This window comes from Momordica charantia (assembly GCF_013281855.1).
Source record: "Momordica charantia cultivar OHB3-1 chromosome 7 unlocalized genomic scaffold, Mcharantia_2.0 BLBB01000007.1, whole genome shotgun sequence".
Lineage (NCBI taxonomy): Eukaryota > Viridiplantae > Streptophyta > Magnoliopsida > Cucurbitales > Cucurbitaceae > Momordica > Momordica charantia.
Genome location: NW_028275165.1, coordinates 19,755,342 through 19,772,789, shown reverse-complemented (window position 1 = coordinate 19,772,789; position 17,448 = coordinate 19,755,342). Strand labels below are relative to the sequence as shown.

At 32.1% G+C, this 17,448-nt stretch overlaps 1 protein-coding gene and 1 pseudogene across 2 annotated transcripts; one reads left to right on the top strand and one right to left on the bottom strand.

Moving 5' to 3' along the window:
- Window positions 1-5,793: 5,793 nt before the first annotated feature.
- On the top strand, window positions 5,794-6,462 carry LOC111009868 (monothiol glutaredoxin-S10 pseudogene; annotated as a pseudogene).
- A 3,242-nt stretch (window positions 6,463-9,704) lies between these two features.
- LOC111009643 (ISWI chromatin-remodeling complex ATPase CHR11) lies at window positions 9,705-17,131 on the bottom strand. Of its 2 annotated transcripts, none has more exons than XM_022282785.2 (25): window positions 16,837-17,131; window positions 16,396-16,536; window positions 16,194-16,300; window positions 15,552-15,664; window positions 15,321-15,418; window positions 15,023-15,202; window positions 14,709-14,930; window positions 14,318-14,452; window positions 13,940-14,222; window positions 13,792-13,865; window positions 13,435-13,655; window positions 13,263-13,350; window positions 13,092-13,185; window positions 12,763-12,951; window positions 12,618-12,649; window positions 12,417-12,493; window positions 12,234-12,323; window positions 12,048-12,117; window positions 11,877-11,931; window positions 11,733-11,791; window positions 11,500-11,665; window positions 10,608-10,786; window positions 10,292-10,507; window positions 10,096-10,194; window positions 9,705-10,008 (listed from the first exon to the last, which is right to left on the bottom strand). In XM_022282785.2, the coding sequence occupies exons 1-25, from the start codon at window positions 17,050-17,052 to the stop codon at window positions 9,991-9,993; spliced, it is 3,222 nt and encodes a 1,073-aa protein (XP_022138477.1). In that variant the 5' UTR covers window positions 17,053-17,131; the 3' UTR covers window positions 9,705-9,990. The 2 variants fall into 2 exon arrangements, with proteins under 2 accessions (XP_022138477.1, XP_022138478.1); XM_022282786.2 differs by having other exon boundaries at window positions 11,733-11,788.
- Between the last annotated feature and the right edge of the window lie 317 nt (window positions 17,132-17,448).

The following is a 17,448-nucleotide window of genomic DNA, read 5'->3' as shown; positions in this document are numbered from 1 at the left end:
TTTAAGGAAATGAACAAGTACCAATTATCGTCGAGCCATGTTCATGGGCCATCCATTTATCTATCTATATTTTCCGTTTGGTAAGTCGGTCAAATTTTGTTATTTTATATATTCTTTGGAATGAAATCCACCTTTTTTGGATTTGGCAATTCCCTCCCAGGTTTAGAATTTAGATTTGCCAAATTAAACAGCCATACCCACAGAAAGGAAGGAAAAAAAGATCCTATTAATTATTAAAAAACACTTTTTTTTCTTTACAAGTCAATTGAACAATGTATATATAATATATATTTATTTATTGATTTATTTTTATTTATCATATGATGAGGGGTTTTGCTGCTGTACCTATCTTGGGAGCATCTGTTGAGGTGGAGAAAGCTTATTTGGATTTATCCTTATGAAAAAAAACCCTTTATTTTTTTGGGATTCGCATCCAATTCAAAAAAACAAGGAAATTCAAGAACAAGCTCCTACCTTTTTTTCCTCCTTGCCCTTCAAAGAATTCTCTAGAGGTTTCACTTCATAGCCAAAATTATGATTAACACTCAAATTACTAAAACTTTTAATCAATTACTTCACCAATAATCTCCGACGTAGATAATGTTAAATCACTACTCAACCCAAAAATTCAAATAGAGAGAAAATGAATTCAACTACAGCAATCTCTAGGGGATCTCTATCGAGAAATTGACGGCCTGTTATTATTCATACTTTTAAAATATGTCTTTAATGGTAGTACCTTCTGTTCTAATCCAAAAGCTTGAATTAATAACTCGATGTCAAAAAGAAAGAAAAGAAATCGTGTCATAATGTATTTCTCAAGAGAGACCATCTTCTCTCGGGCCAACAGTTTTCTACTTCTAATCGATTACTCCTAATTTCTCCGCTCCCTAAGAACTCTCTTTTCTTGACGCATTAAGATATCAAACTTTGTCGTAAAAAGGATAAATTTTAATTATATAGTCATGAAAGATTATAGGCAATAAGAAGTTGACCCTTTTGTTGTTTAGGGGTTAGTGAGGGATAAAATGAGCCAAGTCCTAAGTCTCTGCTTTCGCTTTCAAATCTGAGCATGTCCATTCTCCACTGCCACCCAAAAAGTAAAGAGACAAACAAAAAAAAGTAGCCGTACATCCAAAAAACCAGAGACAACTCAGGCAGAGAATCACAGATGCTATGCTAATATTTTTTTCTTTATATATTTTTTTAATATTTTGAGGTCCCAACATTATCCCAATATATCTCCTCTCTTTTCTTTTACTCCCAATAACAACAACAATAATAAAAATAATAATAAGTTTTTTCTGTTTAGTTTTGTAATATTTTTGTTTAATTTACCTCTAGTTAATAAATTTTTGTTCATATGAACATAATCTACTAAAATAATTTTCTACAAGAGATTAGAGATTCGAATCTTAACTTCATTGATGTGAGAATTTTTTTTTAAAAAAATCTATTTTAATTGAATCATAGAAATGAATATTATATAGACTATTTAAATTTGTGGTGTGTGATGTATTTGCTATAAAATTTACAAATTTATTGTAATTTGAAAATAAATTTGGAGGAACTAACTATTATTTCCATTAAAACAAGATTTCTTGTGATTTATCAAAACTTATATAAGGGTAAAATGAAAATTTTACAAAAATAAGAATGTGAGACCATATTTAATTTCGGTCGTGACTGAGGTCCATGCACTACATCACTCTTACATGGTATTACATTTTTGAAAGCTAGATGGTCGAAAAACAACACCAAAATAAAGCCAAAGCAAACATAACTCGGTGGTAATTGACATATACATATCTCCAATCAAGAGGTTTCGAGTTCGATCCCTCACCCTTACATGTTGTACTGAAAAAACAACACCAAAGTAATTATAACTAGGCAGTAATTGACATATATCTTCGATTAAGAAGTTGCGAGTTCGATCGTCCAACTTCACATGTTTTACTAAAAAAGTATTTGTTATAATAATTATTAATTTTATAACACAAATTATATCAAATATTCTATAAATCCCATAATTTCTTTTTCTCAAAAATATAACACAATTAATCTACTTAATTCCATAAAAACCACATGCTCTAATATATAGCTTAAAACGAAAAGAGAAGGAAAATGAAAAAGAATATTATTCTTAAAGATAGATTGCTGATATCAATATATCATATTTATATTTATATATATAAAATGGCATCGATTTGAAAGGTTTCTTCACTTTCTGTTCTCTTTTTTTCTCTTTTTTTTTTCTTTTTATTTCTTTTGGAATCTTTGATAAGTTGTGATCCTGAATGCAACTTTCCAATTACGTACGTATATTAATTTATACCTATATACTTTTATACGTATTTGAGAATATTTCGAGAATTATCATTTGAAAAAAAGGAAAAGTGGCTCAAGACATAGGCCAAGAGCCAATTTTTCGCGAAAGGGTTACTTTCGAGTCCTGTACTTTAATATGCCCCTCCCGTTAGAATGTGACCTTATTTTCATGCATGTAAAGTTGCCTATATGCTCGAGATGGTATTAGATTGAGAATATATAAGGATTGAGTGTGTTCAGCTTACGTGTTGGATTTTGTATAACCTAAAATTGAAAATCCGAGCCCATTTTTAAATTCACTAACATGGTTTGTTAATCTGGCAACTACATAAAACCAAATTTGTTTTTTTATATTATTTACCAAATTTTTACAAATTATCGTACTAAAGTAATTAATTAAATATTACACAAACCTAAGATTATTAAAATACAAACTACATCATTTTAGATTTTGAACAAGTTTAATTAGACTAGTCAAAATTTTTTGGTATTTCTTTTTTTAAAAATGATTTCCTTACATATTCTCGAGTTATATTGAATTCATTCTTATTCTTAAGATGTATGATTTTTTTTTAATTAAAAGATTTATTTGAAAGATATTCTCAAGTTTAAGATTATATTCCAAAGGAAACTTTAAAGAACAAAAAACCTATCCCTACAAGTTTAATTTTCTACGTAAATTTTTTAGAAAATAATAATCTTAGAGTTGTAAGGTTGGATGACCTATTTATTTATTTATTTATTTTTTTTTTTGAAAAAGTTGGATGACCTATTTATATAGTTTAATAACTTGTAAAGGTTGATGTGTTATTATACATACATTAAAATAATAATTATCTACCAAACTCATAAAGGCAATATCAGCTTTATAAATTCTTTAAAAAAAATAACAATATAATAAATAATAATAATCAGTTGTACCTCTTGGTCATATTGACCTTAGAGATCTCAAGTTCGAACCTTCTAATTGACTTAATATAAAAAACGCTTGTACAGTCTTCTGGGTCCAGGTTTTTGGGGCAAGCACGGGTGCTCCTAAGTATAAGGGAGCAAAACTTCAACTCTCAATTATCAAATAATGATAATTAATAATCAATAAGAAGACAAACTAAAAATAAAAACGACATACATATTCGAACTGAGAATCTGTAGGCAGAACCTTGCATTTGTGTGGCACTCGACTAAAAACTCTCAAGTTTTCTTAAAAACTCAATTATTCATATACCTTGAAACTCTTCAAATTCTCTCTTTTTATTTTTTTCCCACAATTAAAATATTTCCAAATCTCTTAAAGAAACCCTACCATAAACATGTTCTATAGGTTATACTAATTTTAATTAATTTCCTCTCTCTCTCAACTTTCATCCCTTTGTGGCCTCCAAACTATTCCAAGTATGATTATATGGTTGTTAGAGTAGAAATCAAATATTCAAATTTTTTATTTGCTTAAATAATCTAGCAGCTTTAAAGTTCTATATTTTTTCATTCTATTAATTTTATTTAAAAAAAAAACTTATTTCATATTGTCTAATAAATTAATATTTGCTTACTTCATCAGATTAATATGGAAGAATAGAAAATTAAAATTTTAGATGATATATTCCATATATATTAAGGCCTCCCTATCAAAATTTTGTCTAAAGTTCCATATCATCTCGATCCGCCCTGGGTGTTGAGTCGAGTTTAATGAGACAGCCTAGAATTATGAGTACCCTTGAGGAATGGACTCTAGCTGATCAAAACTCGTATTTCCAACTGAGGAGGTTACGTGGCAAACTATGATTCCACTCCTGAGACACAATATTTAAGATACAGAAGGACTATATTACGAAAAGAAAAAAAGGTTCGAAATGAAGTCTTTAATCTCTTTCATTTTATTTCAAAAACATAAAATTGTTTCGAAAACATAGTAGAGTTGAAAAGAAAAATGGAAAAATAATGAAAACTTTTAAGCAAGGATAAAAATATTAAATCATGCAAAAGGAAGAACGTAGAATTGCAAGGTCGGATCGTGGCATATCGCTTGAATTTGTATCTTTTGCCTCTCTAGTTTTTCCTATTTCTTCATTATTTTGGAGGAAAAAATAATCCCTCTAATTAATTTCGTTTTCCTTTATTCTCCTCCCATTTACACATAAATTAATTAACCACTCTCTTTTCTTACCATTATTTTCTATCCTTATACATCCATTTATAACCTTTTTTATTTAGGAAAAAAAAAAAGTCCTCTTTAAAGTGGGAATGAAAATAATATTCTTTAATAATATATTTACATTTTCTATTTCTCAATGTCACAATTTACACAAATCTCTGGTTATTATGAAAGTCATAGTTAATCCATTTGATAAATATAAATATTTATTTTTTCTAATTTTTACCTAAATTAAAAAGTTACTCATTCAAATACATTGTTTAACATTAGAAATTCGGTATGTTTTCATGGAGGTACTATTCAACATTATGAAAGTTATAGCTATAGAATATTTAGTTGACTAAAAAAAAATTAATAAATCAAAATTTTACAAAAGAGTTAAAAGTGTGAAGGCTAAAACGTGTACGTTTTAACCAATCAATCTTTGCCATGCCATATTGATTAATATTTTGAGGTAAAAAGTTCTTATAACTAAATTATATTTTATTAATTTCTACTTTATTAGAAGAATAAAAATTCATGGTAGTGGGCATCTATCCAATATGATAATCACAAATCGGAATCACCTCCTTAATCCATATATATATCAACATGTAATATATGCACTAATATTTGGGATCTTATCCTTTGTAAGAATATTACAAAAATAGTTATATATATATTATTATTATTATATGCCACTTCCTTTTATTTTTACTTCATATAAACTTAATTATAATTTAACCAATTTTAGTTTAAAAGGGTGTGTTTTGGTTTTTTCCAACAATAATTTCCTTTTCCTTCACAACTCACGTCTAATTATATCAACTTTTGTATGAAGGGAGTTGAAAAAGTTTGATTCTTGATCATCGATGTGATCTACGTACTATTTAGTAAGTGAGAGCTAAAGAGATCATCAAAGTGTGATGCAAATCTTTGGGTGGCAATTAATGATGTATCACATTCCGATCATCCCACCTTATGATTCGATATCCAAATTTGACATTCCTCGATATCGTGATCTTCTTCTAATTCCTATCCAATTGCCACATGTATATATATAATCACAGCTATATGATATTCAACCCATATATTTGACATTCCTCACCTCTCAATGATCATGTGACATAAAATATTATGATATTCAAGATCATAAAATATTATGTCATTTCTCATACTTATAATAAAATAGCAGCATCTTTCCTTTAGGTCTTTAATTTCCTTGATTAGTATAAACTTTTGGGAGCGATATTGTAAAATGGAATCTAACGATTCTCAATAAAAGAAAGAAAGAAAGAACGAAAATAAAAGGTTTTGGATGCAAATATCTTAATAAATATCTTTACTTTTCTTAATTATATCCTTTAATTAATTAGCCTTTTTATTTCACTGCAACTGCAGCTTTTGGCCATCTCTCTAGTCTCTCCTATATATATAAATAGACACCAATATTGCCTTTCAAGTACTACGAAGCTAGCAAACATTTGATCGATCTCTCTCGTCTTTTTGATTTTCACTCTTTAGCATATAAGAAATGGACCTGATAGCTAAAATCGCCGCGAGAAAGGCTGTGGTGATATTTAGCAAGAGCACGTGTTGCATGTGTCACGCAATCGAGAGGCTGTTCTTCGAGCAAGGGGCGAGCCCGGAGATCCACGAGCTCGACCGGGAGTCGAGAGGGAAGGAAATGGAGTTGGCTCTTTCGAGGTTAGGGTGCAGCCCCGTCGTGCCCGCAGTGTTCATCGGGGGAAAGCTCATCGGCTCCGCCAACACCGTCATGACGCTTCAGCTCAATGGCTCCCTCAAAAAATTGCTTAGGGAAGCTGGAGCGATATGGCTTTGATGTTTAAACGTTTCGAAACAAACGTCTCTTTTTTCCCTTGTGTAAATATTTCAACGGTCAAAATAAGCCACAAGTTGATGGAGCTGAAAACTAATGTAATTTTCCATTTTTCAGTTTCATCTTTTTAAGTTAATTAATATATATATATATATATATCCAATTTGCTTTGTTTTCTTTCTGCAATTTTGACAAAGCTCCGAATATATATCTTGTTTGCCTTTTAGGAATTGTGCCCAAGTCAACTTGCCAAAAAAGATATTTAAAAAATAATCGAAACTATAGTTAAAATTTTAACCTCATGAGGTAAAAATTCTTTGAAGCTATACTTTTCCTTACTAGTGGTCCAAAGTTGACTAAAAACGAATAAAATATACTTTAATCATTTACTTATCCACCGACTTGAATATATAGATAGTTCAACCATTAAAACATGTATCTCCACCAAAAAGTTGGTGTTGTACTAAAGAAATCCTTTACTGATTTCAACTTTAATATTAGAAAATATTGTTTTTTAAATTTAAAATTGATCTAATAAATAAAATTGTAACTAGCTATCATATTAGATTTTTACTGATATTAATAATGAAATAGTGATTTTATGGACTAACCATTATAATAATGTTAGTAACTAGAATGAAATTTATAGCGAATCTCAAATATTAAAAATGTATTTTTCTTTATATAGAAATACAAATTTGAAGATATAAACGATTGTGATTGGATAAATCCAAAATTAAAATTGTATTCTTGTATAGTATTGTGATCTAAGCTGTAAACTATATGACTACTAAAAACACTTGAATGATTAGATATGTAAAATAGTTAAAAAGTTGAGAAGTATGACATTTGTCGAATTAACCAAGTGATGGTTTATTTACCCTTAACAACTTTTATAATCATAGGAAAGTGTCTTGTGAAGATTTTCATTTATAGTATGGCGTTTTTATTTATTGTCAAACTTCCCTCATAATGTAATTCATTATTATTAGATTAGAATATCAAACAAAATATTACCTAATCAAACAATTACATAGGCATAAAATAATTCCAAAATAAAACAAATTAAGACCGATCTAAGCTTAACTCAACTAGTTAAACAGTACCTATCTCCAACTTTAAAGTTGTGAATTAAAATCTTCACTTTCACATATTGGATTAAAAAGGTAAAAAAAAAATGCAATCCAAATCAAGACTATTAAAATCATAAAACGAGTTAAAAGAGTTGAATTATACCCAAAACTAGTCTAGTGTGTTAGTTAAATATAACTCGAAAGCAAGACTAAAACGCCACGTTACATAATGAAATGGGTTGGGAGCAATAATACCTAAATAGAACTTAGTATGAATAAATCAACTTGAAAAGACAAAACATTATATTATATTCCAAATGTCATTTCAAGTGAAAATGCATGCTAATATTCTATTCTCGATAGCGTTTCTTCAAGCATTATGTCTCGCTTGAGATTCTCCATCATGGGGTTTCAGTTTCCATGGAAATTGCTCTTTGCGGCAAACACACACACACAAAATATAATATAATATAATAATGCAATTACAACATAAAAAAAATTGAGAAGAATTCTCTCCTTCGTCTTTAATGGAATGAGGATTGTGACATATGTCAACTTCGTTTATTCAAGATGAATGGATGAAAACTTCGGCCGAAATATTCAATTTAAAATAGGTCAGAAAAAACCTAAAAACAGAATAATCGTTTGATTATTACCAAAAGGCACATTTAGTTCCGTTACCTACTTTTAGGACATTTTAAAAATCCTACGCAAAATCTAAAATCACGAGAACAATTTCTAAATCTTTGTTTTTTTTGGGTTTATCAAAATTTGACTAAAATTTTCGGTGCTTTTTACAAGTGAATAATATTAATAAAGCATGATTTTTAAAATAAAAATAAAGAACGACATTGTCATCAAAAAAGTTCATTATACTACTTATATTTACATATATATAATATTATAGGGACAAATTCAAGGAACTCTATATAATTAAAAATTATCAAGGTCCCAATTACTATGCAACCACAGAGATCCTAAAACATTTTTATTTAACAAATGGAAAGGCAATCAAAAGAAGAATAAAATATACAAACACGATTAGAGGTATTGATACTACTTTTTGTCATAATTGGAACGAAAGGAAAGACACAATTACCACATTTGTGTGTGTGTCTACATATATATATTCCTTGTTTTAAAAAAAAAAAAAAATATACATATATATATATATATATTCCTTTTTAAAAGGCATTTGCATGTACAAAAGTATGATTAAAAAGCTAGCTAGCTAGATCCTCATCAAAGTAAAAAGGAATGCACACTACTTTTTGAGACCTTTTTCAAGATACATGGAAATTTATGCTCAATCTTTTCAATTATAAAAATGTAGTCATAAAAAATCCATATATAATAATAGTTTCTAGATGTTGAAGTTTTTCATATTTAAACAAAAAAAAAAAATCACCCATCCATTCCTAAAACATGAATTTTGAAACATATATTATTGTAATCCAGAGAGTTTCTTTCCCATTTGATAACTAACCATTACAACCACTGATCTTTTATCTTGCTTTCAACTTTTCGAAATCATTTTCAAGAAAGTAATTTCGAAACCTTGTTCTTGTTTTTAAAATTTGGGTAATTCAAAATGTGTTTCAAAGGTGAAAAACATACTAAGTAAAGAAAAAAAGAACATAATTTTTGAAAACAAAACTGGAGATAAAATTATCTCGATGTTAACAAAAATATAAGTAGACGTATGTTTGGGATAAATTTTCAATACCTGGAAATGCTTGATGTTTCTCTTTTCTTGTACATGGAGATGAGGGCTTCTAACACAGCTTTTAGAAGCAATCTAAATTTATGGGATAAATAACAAAATAAATAAAATAAAATAAAAACAAGTTTTATTATACTGAAGGGTAGCTATGTGGCTCTTAAAAAACGACAACCAAGAGGGTATCTGCTTAAGAAAAAAGAATAGAATAAATAACTGTCGATTTTTTAACAGTAGTAAGTAAGAAGATACCTATCTTCCACTAAGCACTGATAAACTTATCTTCTTTACTCGTAAATGGGTATTTCTTACTTACCACCATAAAAATGACAAGTATGAGACGCATTTCAAACATTTTACTAAGAATAGATAAAATACATGCATTGGGACAAAGACCCAGTTCAATAGCAATGAGGGGCGGTTAGGTTTAAGCTAAGCTACAAGAATCAGGAATAGTTTTAAACAATGAGAATGAAGAAATTCGTTATCAGCCCAAAGAAAATCTTTAACTAGGAAACAATGTTTAAGAGGGAAAAAAATAAAGGTAGAGACATTACTTACACAGCTTCTGATCTGAGAAGATAGTGCTTTCAGACGGATTAGAGTGGAGGCTGAATGGATCGAGCTTGATGCACTGCATCACATCTGCCAAGCAGAATATATTTTGGAACTAAAAATCAACTATGGCATACAAGATATTGTCAGGAGAACAAGATTTTGTTATATCTAATAATTTTATACATGAGTTTCGAGTTAAACCTACGGATCTACTGAACTCCCAGAAGGCAATCCCAAAAATATGAGTTGGGGGGGATCTAAGATATGGCAGAGAGTTCTCCCTCAACAAAAAAGTCAATAATGGATCTTACGGGTCGAAAAGAACATAAAAAAAAAACAGTTACTTCCTCCGCTTTCCCTGCAAATAGATCAGTTTAGTTGGAAATATTAGATAACAATAAGGTGAAAGTGAGCAATGATTTGAAACGATGACTACAAAACTTACAGAGTTTACGTAATCGTCCATTGATAATTGTTTCCGCTTCTTTATGTTAGTTGGGCTCTCAGTCTGCCTAGCCAAGCTACGTTTTGATGGTGTCATACTCTGAAACAAAATAGAGTAAAAGTTCAACAAACATTATATAGAGACAATCGTAGAATACAAACTATCGCACTTTGAAATTGTGAATCAAAATGTTGACCTTTGCAAGCTTCTTTTCTTTGCGAGCCTGTCTCTCCCTTTCATCGTATTCTTGGTTTTCCTTCTCCACTAACCGGATTAAGGTATCGCATCTCCTTGCCAGTTCTTGTGTCGTTCGAGACTTGATAAACCAATCAAAGCGAAACAAGGGTGATGTACGAAACGCTGCCTTCAATTCATCCCAGTTTCCATAACCAAGTTTGTGAACCATGCATATCTGTTGATCATTTAGAAGATACCAACTAAGATTTTCAACATCCAGAAGAACATACTAATAAATTTCAGACGATCTAAACTCAGAACATGCCAATACACACCATGAACCGATCGCATTCTTCATTGTACAATTTCCCTTTATTCTGGCCATACTGGATCTTAAGCTCCAGCCATGGATTTTTGTAGCGATCCAGTTTCTTGCCAATGGCTTTCATTATTTCATCTTTACGAGAAATTCTTGCTTCCCCTCTTTCTATGTTTTTGATGATTCTATCATAATCTGCAAATTTCATATAAAGTGATGCTTAGAAACTTATCAGATAGTAGACTTACTAGACTATAACCTACAAAAAACAAAAACAAAAATTGTTTTATCTCGTGAGAAATAACCAAACGAACACGAAAATCCAACTCAGCCTTCAGAAAGCTTATTAACAACGCATCAACAATGAAAATAACTAAGACTACCAATAAGCCATAACAAAAAACAAGCTGGTCAAAGGCCAATTTATATGGATATAGCTATTTAAATATCTATTTGGCTGGGTAAAAATAATCTGGCTGTAGCATTAACTAAGAGGCATGAGTATTTGTTGATATAGTTGGACTTTCTCAAAAATAGTTGTATCATTTCCCTAGCCAAGTCATGAAATTCTACTTATCAAGAACGTGATAGTTGTATCATTTCCATCAGATTTGAAAAACACCTGCAGCTTGTTAAAATTATAAGAAAAACAACTAAAATGGTTCAGAAGCAACAACAAACAAAGCTTTGAAAGTTTGAAACCATGAAGCCCATTCTATCCATTTTTATGCAAGAGATGGCATTGGTGGAGCAAAGTTACAAGCAGAAGGATAAGATATCTAAAGCTAAAGCTCAGAAGAAAGTACAATATATTTTCTGGTTCCTATTTCCTAATGAAATAACCCTCAAGAACAAACAATTTTCCATCACATTAACAAAGATGCGTTATCACAAAGATGGCCACTTACCATTTAACTCTTTGTATCTCTCCTTAAAGACCTTCGCATATCTCTCAACTTCTTCCTCTGTTTTGCCTTCCATCTCTGAAGCGATACTTTTTATGTCATTACGCCCATACTTCTCACAAGCCCTAATAAAGGTATTGAAATCTCTGCGACTCCATGAAGAAAATCCCTAAAAGAAAAAATCAAGTTCAGTAGCGTGATCATAAGATAAACCTCTAAAAATTAGATCCACTTACTTCCTCTAGAAGTCGCTCCTTCTCTTCCAGCTCTTCGGCAGTCAATGGATCACCCACTTCTAAACATCATTTCAAAGATTAGCTGCAAGATAGAAGGAAAATTGAAGGAAATATGAGCATGAAACATGAGTATTAGTAACATACCTTCAGGTTCCTCGACATCTATTGTGTCTTTCAACTGATTCTTTTGATGTGTTTGCTGAGCCATTCAAGCCAATGATAAATGTAAAAATCAAGCAACTGAAAATGCTGAATAATAAACCAAAGAATTTAATGTAGAAAACAGACAGGAACGCTTAAGGAGCTTACACTCACCATGAGATACCGAACTTCTTTTTCATAGAGTTCACTCAACCTTTGTGTGTTAAAAAACTGGAAATCATGCCTGTAAATAGAAGTATAATATAGCCATGCAAACGGCATAAATGAACAAATAGAAGTATATACTAATAAGAAATAAACTAGAACTCCAAGATAAATTAACCAATTCAAGGGCCTTACAACTGAGGCATGCGAGGTATCCTAGGCTCTTTCGGCTTTGTTGGACCACCTTGTCGCATTGTTTGCTTAAAGTATTCTGATTCCGAGTAACTTATAGGAGATAGAAATCAAGTCAGGCTTTCAAAAATTGTACAATTAAGTAAGTTCATGTAGAAAAAGAGGAAAGGACATCCAAGTCATTACTTGCGCTTCCGCTCCCTTTTAGGTGGTTCAATCCAATTTTCACTAACAATTTTCTTGAAGTCAAATTTATTCTCATCCTTCATCAAGATACAAGTAAACAGTGAGAATATTTCCTTTCATAAGCCTTGGATAACAAATATAAGAATAATATTTAAAAAAATGTCAAAGTGAATTAAAAGAATATTATATAACCGTATTTACCTTTTCATCATCAAAGTCATACAATTCAGCAGCTGCAAAAACCACAGTAACGTTAGTTAGAACTAACTACACTAATGTTTGGTTGAAGAGATCAGAAAATTACAAAAAGAAAGATGCTAATAATCTGTGTCAGGAAGTTACACACTTTCGTCCATTTTAAATTTAATTGCATCTTCTGTAAATTTCTTCATCTTTGCATCAAGCTCTGCTGTTGCTGCTTCTCCTTTTGCAATGATTCTGTCAATGTCTTCATCTGTGATTGTGCTATCTTTGGAACTAAAAACCATCTCAGCACCAAACCTCACCATTTGAAGTAGCTCATCCTTGTTGACAGCTGTTAGAATAACATGGATAAATTAGACATTAATGATGCATGTTAAAAAATATATATATTGGCCGTGTAATAACCATATATTCATCATTCAATGATGCATGGATGCATGCTAAGACGCAAGCATGAAAATAACAACTTACTTTTCTGTTCTGCTAATCGTCCTTGTTGGATCACCAAAGCATCAAGGGCAAGTTTCTTGTAAGCCCTCTCAATCACCTTTTCCTCAATGGTATACTGCTCCATTAAAGAATAAATTACAATTAACTCTACAGTAAGTTCAAACTCTCTATGATAGAAGTTGATTTGTTTACCTCAGTGCAGAATCGGAACACTTGAACTTCCTTCTTCTGACCAATCCTGTGAGCACGATCCTGGGCTTGCAGATCAACTTGAGGGTTCCTGAAATAACCGTTGAGCATCAGAGCATATTGAGGGAGCAACATTAGTGGCAGCAATAACTTTGATCAAGGAAAGGAGATGTACCAGTCACTGTCATAAAGAATAACTACATCTGCAGTAGCAAGATTAATACCAAGGCCTCCAGCTCGGGTTGATAGTAAGAAAACAAATTTCTCACTTCCTGGCTTGTTGAAAGCATCAATGGATGCATCACGATCTTCACCACCAGTGTTGCCATCAATTCGACAGTAATAGTATCCACGAAACATTAAATAATCTTCAAGAATGTCCAACAGCCTAGTCATCTGAAATTCAAGCGAATGCAAAACTTAGCCAAAATAAAAAAATAAAATAAACAGTAAATCCACCATGATAAAGCAACTCTGTTCATGGAAAATATATGTACTCGTGACAATCAAATGCTTACAAAAAAAAAATTACCTGTGAAAATATTAGGACTCTAGAATCACGCTCTTTCAGCTTTGGAAGCAACTTATCCAAAAGAACCATTTTACCTATGAATGAAATTTTCTCAGTATTAACGGATGGCTAAAACGCAATCATTAGCATGCCCTTACACAAACCTTACCAGCACTTGTAATAAGATGGTCCCCAGTGGTGTAAGGAGGCCCAGGTTCGGCACCTTGAAACAAATACGGGTGATTACAGCATTTCCGGAGCTGCATTGCAATATTAAGAAGCCGTTTACGTTCCCCACCAGCATTAACAACTTCAAGATCCTTCTGCAACAAAGCACGATAGTATTGTTTTTGCATCTGTGACATGCCTACTTTGAGTATTGTTTCTTTTTTAGGAGGTAGGCCTTTCTCAACATCTGATTTCAACCTTCGGAGAAGAAAGGGCCGAAGGACCTAAAGGGTGCAGATAGGAGAGGAAAAATAATATGAGATAGAAGACATTAAAATATTATACTATGGATGCATGGACAAAAAATATTTAGGTGTACCTTGTGAAGTTGCTGAACAACCTCCTGCTGATCATTGTCCCCAGAAATTTGAAACCATTCATCAAAAGTCTCAGCTGAACTGAATATTTCAGGCAAAAGGAAATTGAGGAGAGACCATAGTTCATGAAGATTGTTCTGAAAGAGATAATAAATAACTTTATTGTTACTGCACATAAATAGAGCTCAATAAAAGAAACTCAAAAAACAAATCGGAACCATGAAACCTATCTTCCAAAGAAAAAATCCATGCAGCAGTTATTATAAAAACCCAACTGAAATGACTTAGATATATAACAAGGTAATACACAACATATGACCTTAGAATATAAAATTATACAGATTATACACAAAACAGGCAGCACAGTTCCACAGTGGTAAAACTCATATATACCTGAAGCGGTGTACCAGTGATTAGAAGACGATAGTTGGTATTGTAAAGCCTCATTGTTTTTGAAAGGAGGGAATTCTCATTCTTAATTCGATGAGCTTCATCAATAATAATGTAGCGCCAACTAAAACGACGCAAGCAAGACTTCTCCTTGATGGCCATTTCGAAACTGGTAACACATACATCAAACTTCCCTGCAACCAATAAATTTTCTCGTATATCCCTCTGCAAAAAGTGCAATATTAAAAAATTAATTAACCTTCTGCACATCCAATGACGCTAAAATTGACATATTTAGAGGAATGGGAAAAGAATACCCTTTCGTCTGGATTTCCAAGAAACTTCACAGCACGCAAGACAGGGCAAAAACGGCGAATTTCATTCATCCAGTTTCCCAGAGTAGATTTTGGTGCAACTACCATATGGGGGCCCATTATGCCTCTATACTCATGGAGATATCCCAACAAGGAAATGGTTTGTAACGTCTTGCCGAGCCCCTAATGGAAAAGCGCCATTTATATTAGCAAACTGACTATGAACTATACTTCTCGTAACTTGTAAGAGATCTTAAACGTCAACAATAAATATATATACTTGCAGATTTATTATAATTACCATCTCATCTGCAAGGATTCCATTTATGCCATTCTCATACAGTCGAATAAGCCAATTTAATCCAGCTAGTTGATAATCCCTCATTTTCCCCTGGATACCTGCAATAAAACATTAACCCCAATAATTAAAAAAAGAATGTGCAAAACTTTGAAGCAAATGTTAGATGCAAGGAATAAATAAAAACCAAAACAAAAAAACAAAAAAACTAAAAACTAAATAGGGAAAACTAACAGGATGGTTGTGAAACAAGACGAGTGTTCCCCGTCCCAGATAGACCATCTTCTTCCTCTTTAAGGTATTCTTCATCTTCTTCTTCTTCAGTTAGTTTAGATGCATGGCGACCCCTGAATTATTAGCAAAGAAATAGCTATAACTTAACATGCTGAAAATTATCTCATTAATTGTCAATAAAATGAAATGTCACCTATTAGTTTAGACAGAAAGCCTACAAATATAACAAACTTAAGTGCTTATTCATTTCCAAGTACTTTATAATCAATTTGACAATGCAAAACGTGCTTATGCACAAAACAGAAGGAAACACTGTCACCTTCATGCCCAAATAGCACATATTCCAATACAACATTAATGCCCATAGATCCCTAAGATTCAGAAGAGCAAATGATCAAATCTGTAAACATGCTAAATAACAGTGATATTTATAGCAAAATTGAAGTTCCCTTGGTTAAAAAACAGTTGCAGAATTTCAAGATGAGGTGCATGTATCAGCAATAGTCGCCAAAAAAAAATATATGTAATTTCCTTTTTACAAGATAATAATTATAATAATAATAATATCTATCAGTTAGCTACCTTAGTTATTTATTACTAGCAAATCAGCATTAATAAGGCTTCTCAACTGATAATTCATACCTTCCCTTTGTTTTCTTCTGGGAAGAAGATTGATCGCCTTTTGCAAAATGAGCAAATATCTCAGTTTGTTGCAGAAGATATTTCAAGCGCCCCTTCCCTTTATTATTCTGCCATTAGATAACATTAACTAACTGTTATTTATCTGATATCTCAGCAGACTAGTAATATATCAAATTTGAGTATACCCAATGATTCAACAAACCATATCAGCATCAATTGCAGCATTCTGCGCATCCAACATGTCCTGAATCTTCTGCTTCTTCATTTGTTGCATTTCTCTTAGTCTGGCCTTTTCGCGCCTACTAATCTCGGCTTTATCATCATTACCCTCATTACTTCCATCCTGTCGGTAAAAGTAACAAAAACGTATGGCGTTGAGAAAAACGTTACAGTTTCGGAAATACAAGCACGAGACAAAACTTAAGCCACACCACCATATGCTCAAGTCTCCAGTCGTCTCTTTGCTCGAATTTTGATTGTGCAAAGTGACCAATAAAAATTGATCAAAACCCAGTCAATCTAACCTTAGTATGAAAGAACCAAGAAAATGAACAGGAAATTTTAAAATAAAAACCCTACCGAGATCCGAGTAAAATTAACAAAACTGAAGACCATACGTTGGGGAACGCAATTCGAAATTTACCTCTTCCTCGCCATTCTCGACGGGCGATGAATCGTTATCTGAATCGTCGACAGCTTCATCCTCGTCGGAGGCTGCCGAGCGAGCCACCGCTTCGAGCTCCTCCTCGTCTTCCTCCTCATTGATCTGCTCGTTAGTTTGTTCCTCTTCCTCCGACGAGCTCGAGCCATTGGACGTGGCATCATCGGAAGACGCTTGTCGCTTCAAGGGTTTCGCCATAGCTTTTTCTCAGACGCCGGTGGGGTTTCGAAAAAGAGTCTCTGTGAAAGAGAAGTGAACCGACTCCTTAATTCTCAAGCCACTGCCCAAATAAAACGAGAAATCTAGAACAAGGATCTTTTATAACCGTTCGATTGAAATCAACGGAGATGTGCGGACCGGAACGTTTGTTACGTGGAACGATAATTTTCCCGCCAATAAAAAGGAATTACGAGTTCCCGCCTATTGCTGGGTTGGGCTTTTTATTGGACCTTTTAGTGGACCTAACATGCCTGGCCCACCTCGTCTATTGGGATTGGTGAGATTTTCATAAGTGCCCTTCTATATTACATGATTCTCAAAATCACCCCATATGTAAAAATATTTTTGCTAAATTCTAATAAAAATACTACTTAT

Coding starts and splice junctions, on each gene's coding strand:
- LOC111009643 (XM_022282785.2), bottom strand. CDS start 17,052: ATGGCGAAACCCTTGAAGCGACAAGCGTCTTCCGATGATGCCACGTCC. Junction 12,650..12,762: donor TAAATTTAAAATGGACGAAA/GTGTGTAACTTC, acceptor TGGTTTTTGCAG/CTGCTGAATTGTATGACTTT. Junction 12,324..12,416: donor AAAAGGGAGCGGAAGCGCAA/GTAATGACTTGG, acceptor ATCTCCTATAAG/TTACTCGGAATCAGAATACT.